General features: G+C 45.4%; 1 protein-coding gene across 1 annotated transcript; it reads right to left on the minus strand.

Annotated features, from left to right (window-relative positions):
* Window positions 1–4,943: 4,943 nt before the first annotated feature.
* On the minus strand, window positions 4,944–6,376 carry LOC109735553 (uncharacterized). The gene is made up of 3 exons (XM_020294769.1): window positions 6,170–6,376; window positions 5,409–6,080; window positions 4,944–5,303 (listed from the first exon to the last, which is right to left on the minus strand). The coding sequence occupies exons 1-3, from the start codon at window positions 6,374–6,376 to the stop codon at window positions 4,944–4,946; spliced, it is 1,239 nt and encodes a 412-aa protein (XP_020150358.1).
* Between the last annotated feature and the right edge of the window lie 312 nt (window positions 6,377–6,688).

Raw genomic sequence — 6,688 nt, forward strand, 5'->3', positions numbered from 1 at the left:
AGACCGTCAAACGAAAAATCCTTGGAACAAAAGCCCTTAAATTAAGAAACCCTTAAATTTGCACCATAAATTTGCGACGTAGAGGTTTACTCTACAGCGAGTAACCAGTTGGCAAGGCGTATCTCATCCCCTTGTCCGTTTTCCCATCTCTTTCTCTTGAACTTCGCATCTTTTCTGAATTTATGCAAAGATTTGGGGATTCTGTAGTATATGTTGTGAGAGGCCCAGGGAGGGTCGCTGCTCCGGCATGTTCGGGCGGTGGAGCCTGGTGGAGAGGAGAGGAGAGCGAGACGATGTCAACCATCCTTATGAGAGAATCGTTCCCTGACCAAAAAAAAATAAAATTAGGAAAAAATTAGCCGTTGCACTCCCTCTCCGTCGCAAATTTAAGGGTTTTTGTTCCAAGGATTTTTCGTTTCTTAATTTTATGGTGCTACTTATTGTGTCCAAATCTAACTTGGATCTACAACAGGATAACTGATCTCTTCCTGATTGACAAGAGAACTTCCATTGCTCGCTCAATGAGTGGCTTCGCGGAGGTACTGTTGGTACTTGCGCGAAGCTGGGAGGCCAATACAGAGGATTCAAGCTTGAAACGGCTTGCGGCGCTCGCTATAGAATATGCCGCACTTATCGGAGTGGGGGTCACATCGATGCTGCTCGGCGGAATTGCGATGTTGTATGTTTTTATTTGTATCTCTGAATCTGGACTGTATGTCACCACGGGGCTTTCCCTGTGGCGTCTAATTGAGCACGATTACGGTGACGCGGATGGAGATCCCAGCAAAGCAAACATGAGGCCGGCGCTGGATGTTTTGTACATCCTACTTGTGCTCCAAGGTGCCATCTTGGCCTATAGAAAGGTAACCATGTTGTTAGTGGGAGATAAGGTAGCGACAGAAGTGGCCGAGGAATACGGCTTCAAAGGTCGAGATGTGGATTTAGTTCTGGATTACATGAAGGAAATCCGGGTTGGGTGCTTAAAGGACCAATGCTTCGCCAAAGGAAAGAACCTGGCAAGATATGCTGTTGGCCTGATGGGTCCTGATAGGTCAGAGGTGGCCTTCTGCGAGGGGGCAAGGATCCTCAGCATACTCCTCGGGCCTGTCTCCACTGCTGATAAACCGGCGGAGCTCGATGGGCAGCGCAAGCTAATGAAAGAGCTCATCGGGTGTTCATCCTCCATCGACTACATCTTCAACAAGTTGTTGCGCATATCCAGACGCAACCCATATGACAGAGAGATGCTCAACAAAAGTGATTGTAAGGAAGACAGAGAGATGATGAAGTGTGCTACGAGGATAGTGTTACATGTGGCCGGCGAGATCAGTTTGGAGCAGTTCCCTCAGGTGATTCAATGCATATCAACCCACATTGGCACATTCGAAGAATACCATCAGCGAGCTTTCGGTTCAGACAGTGCCGCTCATGACTGTAAATATGAAAAGGAGGAGGGGGACTATGTGCGGCTGGTGTGGCAAGGTATGAACATTATTTACATGTTCACAGCAGATGAGAACGGTTGTAGAGTCATCAGCGACACTCGAGGTCTGCTCTCCAAGATCATGGGGCCCCTAACCTCCGATGTTCTACACCAAACTGTTGATCATGATTCATGGGGTTCCCTAGTAGGAGAATCACTGTGTGTGATATGCCGGCTCACGGCTGCTCCTGGTAAAACTGGGGCCAGGTTACGTTGTCAAATATCAATCAACAAGAAAGCAGTCAACAGCATATTGAGGATTATCGAGTGTGATAAATGCTATAAAGAGCATAAGACAGTGGCCATGGCGATTCTGATGAAACTGTACATGGATATCGAAATCAGGGAAGATTTCGTCAAGATGCTGGTGGGCATCTTCACAAACAGTAACGAGGACAGATCAATCAGAATATTGGCAGTTGAAGCACTGGCGAAACTATGTTTCCAAGGCGAAAGCAATGTTATGGTTATCTTACAAGCAAATAGTGATGCAGTTGATTGTCTCATAGGAGAACTTGCAGCTTTTAATGAACACAACAGATACCTGATAAGCGCGGCGGAAATCCTGGAGAATCTGTGTATCCATTACACCAAGGATGATGAATGTCTCAAGAAACTGAAGGAGGCCATGACTGACTTGATGCCAAAGGTAATCCTTGTCGAACAAATACATGGAAATTCCCGCATGATTTGATATCATTTGCAGGATTATATAGAAGTATGGCCATCCCTGTGAAATTAAACAGTAGAATATATTCTTACTATTTACAGGTGCTCAGTAAAGTACTCCCAGGAGACATTGAAGACCAACAAAAAGGCGGTGCCATGGAAGGTGATGATCCAGACATGGGCTCATCCACTGATCCGGAAGGTCAAGGACAACGAGTAAACCGTGAAACAGAGTCAGCCGTGTTATCCCTTTGTGTGACGGTATGTGACACATTCATCAGTGGTGATCAAGATTTGGTTCTTCAGTTTGATGCATATAGCCTTCCAAGGAAGCTCAGGGAGATGGTGGAAAGAAACGGTGACCCCGAGATCACCTGCCTGAAAATAGTGAAGCTTACAATCAGGATAGTCATGTCAATGATGAAACATGGAGGCAACAACTACCTGAAAGAAGATATGGAGAGATTGATGGCATCGTTGTACGCTGCTTTTGTAAGAAACAAGCGTATCTTGAACACTTCCATGGTTTTCGTCAGCAGTGATGATGATGGCGCAGCGACGACAAATAAGCCTGAGACTGGGAGGGATTTTGAGTCCCTCATAGATGAAGCATTGGGACTGTTTGACATTGACTCCCTCCGTGTCAAAATAATTGAAGTTCTAGGATCATCCTAAATCAGTCTTTCTAAATTTTGACCAAGTCTCTACATAAAAAATGTGCTAAGCTATACAATATCAATATATATATATATATGAGTCAGGATTTGGTGCTCCCTCCCTATAGTACCATCCGATCTATATCATGTGGCCAGAGATGTCCTCTGGGTAGCCGAGAGCTTTGGAAGAGTTTAACATAGGCTTTCCTTGTTGTACTACAAGAAGGGAGAGGGTACAGACTGAAGTACTTAAGTTAAAGTGTATGTTGTCTTATGAGGCATACTAGTATTTTTTTAAGGTGATTGCGTTTGGAAGCACGGACCTGAGATGCACCCGAGGCTTGTGTATTTGGCGATGGAGATAGCAAAGTTGATGAATTATAATCTCGCTGAAGCAAGCATCAATGCTTACCAATTGAGAGCCAATTTTAACATGAATTTCTGGTGCAAGGTTCTGGCATTCCGGAGAGGGTACATACAAAGTCATCTTTGTAAGTTTGGTGGGCATCCGCATGAACTTCTCAGTGAAAATAGACCTGTGTATTTTCAACCAATTGCTACATCTACTGAAGATGTTCTCGTTCTTGATACTAATCGGACATGCATCTTCGATGAGGAGTTTCCCAAAATATCGGCCGTAGATGTTTTGTATGAAACCGCTAACACTGTTACATCCAAACTTATGGATTCGAGAGCTGCAAGATAGAGCGGTGAAGAGAAAGTGCCCTCTCAATTTCTCATGAATGGTATTAGACATGTTTAGTTTTTTTAATGTAAGTTTTGTATACTCTCGTGCCGCTTTTTCTGCTATCTTATACTCCTGAAAGAAAAGGTATGCTATGGACTATAGAGACATGCACTTCCTTTCATATGCCTCTTGGCCAAGTTTGTCCAGGTTGCAGGCTGTGCCCTTTTGTTTGAAGATTATCCATACCAGTGTGTCTTGCTTGTTTGATCAGTCATTAGCGGTCAACGTTTATGTGGGTCAAGGTTTTCACTTTCAGTTTTAGAAAAATTTCAGCACCAACCGAAATCATCGAAATTCAGTGAATTTCAGTGAATTTCAGTGATTTCACTTTGCATTTCAGCCAAAAGGCCGAAATATTTGGTTGAATTCATGTGTAGTACTGAAATTGCTGAAATATTTTGGCTGAAAGGTATTTCAGTGAGTGCTGAAATGAATGAAATTCAGTGAATTTCATCGAAATCTCAATGAAAAAGTGAAAACCATGATGTGTGTAATCTGGTATCTGTGTGGTGGTTTTGGCTGTAATAAGCACTTTACACTAAACACAAAACACATAACACTCCGATGCCACCCTATGATGCTCATGGTTCCTTCATTTACTGTTTCTGAAATTACTAGCTCACAACATAATTCCGAGCCTCCATGTAACTACAAAATCAGCATGCGGTCTTTTTTCTTCCGCTGAAAAGAACAATCGTATGATCTAGTGGGTGTTCGGCTCTTGATTTTTGGGTTCTCATTGTTAAATCTTACTAATCTCAGATGATGTCTATATATGGCCTATGGGTTGCTGAATACAACAGCACCAGAGAATGTACCATCACATGTGAATTTTGCAATTTGATGGCTACAGCCGGTCAGGATGAAGCCTGGTCAACTTACGGCTACAGCCGGCCGGTTGGGAGGAAGCCTGATCGTGCAACCGTTTTAATTTTGGTGCCGATCAGTTCTGGTGGCAGTTGTTTTGGCTCTGTTTATTTTGACCCGGTGGTGGTGTCATGCTCTCCTGTAAATCTATGAATTTGATTGATGCTAAAAATCTGTGCACATCACTATTTAGTGCAGGATTGCCTGTTAATTCTGTCTTAAATGACATTATTAAATCTTACTCTCATGCTCGGTAAGATGAACTTCTCAGCACATTGTGCAGTTTTCCCGCCTTCTTAATTGAAAAAAGCAGAGCTAGCTCCTGCTGTTTACGGTAAAAAATATATTACATGACAGCGTGTTTGTCTACAGTGAAGCATGGCAAGATTTTCTGTCTTGATGCAAGAAGACATGATCATCGATGACATTTGGATAAGAACTAGCAACAAATTACTCTTAGCATATTCCCCACAGGAAGAACAGCTAGGTATAAGTGACAAGCAAACCTGGTGATCCCTAGCTAGCTACCTCGGGGGTAAAACTCAAGGTGGATGGTGGCTTCTCTGTGAATGCCACAATCAGCCAGGGTCCATGGATCCTGCAGGCATTTGCCACCGTACACTAAGCCACAATCAGCCATTAGCTTCCCCCTCATCTGGATCTTACTTCTGACGGCACCGACCTTGTCGGAGCTTGCCACGTCAAGGGTGATGGTCTCGCCTGCGAAGATCTTGACAAAGATCTGCATCTTCTCCACCGATGGCGAACCTGTTCTTCTTTTCAAAGGTGGCAACTGTTGTGCTTCCTGCTGAAACCTCCCCTTGAACGCATCCGTCAGCGCGGTCTCTGAATTGATCACTGCTCGCAGTAGCGCAACAGCCTGCAAGAATTTGATGCACACAAGAAACTTATAAATACTAAAGCTAACGATTCCCATTACTCATTTCTAAGAAAACATGTTATATACTTATATGTATAGACTTGCCTCTTGTTTGCTGATAGCAATGTCCATCTCCACCACATTGTCCCGGTTTCTCTTGCACCAGTGCTTCAGCACCGACATCGCCGAAGCTTGATGTATACGCAGCTCGTCGTCAACTACATAGGTGTGATCGTCGACAAACCCCGGACTGCATAAATGGCATGGCCTTTTATCCTTTGCGCATGAGCAATGCCGCTTCCCGGTCCGGCAGAGATTATACCACTCCGCAATTGCTTGTTCCGACCCATGGACGCCGTGGGTCTTTAACGGAGCAAGACTAGGATCCAGGAGCGTGCTCTTGTCACCGAAGCAATGCCCCGTCAGGAAGCCAGACGTGTTGAGACCGTCAGCGCTGCTGTAAAGATTGTTCAAGCTGCGGAACCGGTGAGAGGTGCCGGCCAGGTTCTTGAGGATGCATCCCATGGGGTAGGTCAAGAAACTGAGGAGCAGGTCCACGAAGTCGTGCTTGCACTCGGCGTACATCACCTTGCTGTCCTCCCTGTCGAAGAAAAGCTTGATGCTCATCTGCAGACCAGGGTCGTCGTTGGCTTCTTGACGCCAAGGCTTGTGAATCGTGAGCACCGACGTGCTCATCAAAATATCAGTTCTTTTCACGAGAAACACATCGGTGAATATGGTGGTGGACGAGGCACATGCCTTGAGCAAGGAAACAACCTGAAATTTATGCAAATCAATGTTGCAGATATAGAGAGTATCTATCACAGTATGATTCAGGCCCAAGGAAATGTTGACATGTAGTTCACCTGACCTGGGTGGGTCCATCCGATGTCCACCTCCACCTCGTAGGCATCATTGATCCTGTGTCCGTAGAAACCCGGAAGAAAAGACAAGACGGTCCTCGTCGCCGCCGGCTTGATCACCAGATCGTCGCTGATCACGAACCTCTCTTTCCACTTGGAGAACACCTCTGTGCGTTCTGTTTGGTTGTAAACATGGACCAGCCTAGCCATGACCTCCCAGCACCTGCAACCACACTGCTGGAGGTGTTGTCCCTGTGGAGTCAGATGGTTTTCCATGAACGGAGTGCACCGTAGGCATGGCGAGCGATTGTACCTGCGATCGACCATATAGAAATTCCTCATGGATATGACCAACACATTGACAGCAACACTGAGAGAAACCTTGTGATCTGAGCAAATTCCGTAAGATACAGACCCAAATTCATGGGCGTGCGTAGGCCTGAGAAGCGTGCCATGGCAGGCCTCGCCCTTCAGCAGTTGGGCGCCGCGGAGGCCGACACTAGCAGAAAAAGGGCCTATTGT

The sequence above is a fragment of the Aegilops tauschii genome, chromosome 4 (genome assembly GCF_002575655.3).
Source record: "Aegilops tauschii subsp. strangulata cultivar AL8/78 chromosome 4, Aet v6.0, whole genome shotgun sequence".
In the NCBI taxonomy this organism is placed as follows: domain Eukaryota; kingdom Viridiplantae; phylum Streptophyta; class Magnoliopsida; order Poales; family Poaceae; genus Aegilops; species Aegilops tauschii.

Coding starts and splice junctions, on each gene's coding strand:
- LOC109735553 (XM_020294769.1), bottom strand. CDS start 6,376: ATGGCTAGGCTGGTCCATGTTTACAACCAAACAGAACGCACAGAGGTG. Junction 6,081..6,169: donor GATGGACCCACCCAGGTCAG/GTGAACTACATG, acceptor CATAAATTTCAG/GTTGTTTCCTTGCTCAAGGC. Junction 5,304..5,408: donor TTGCTATCAGCAAACAAGAG/GCAAGTCTATAC, acceptor AAATTCTTGCAG/GCTGTTGCGCTACTGCGAGC.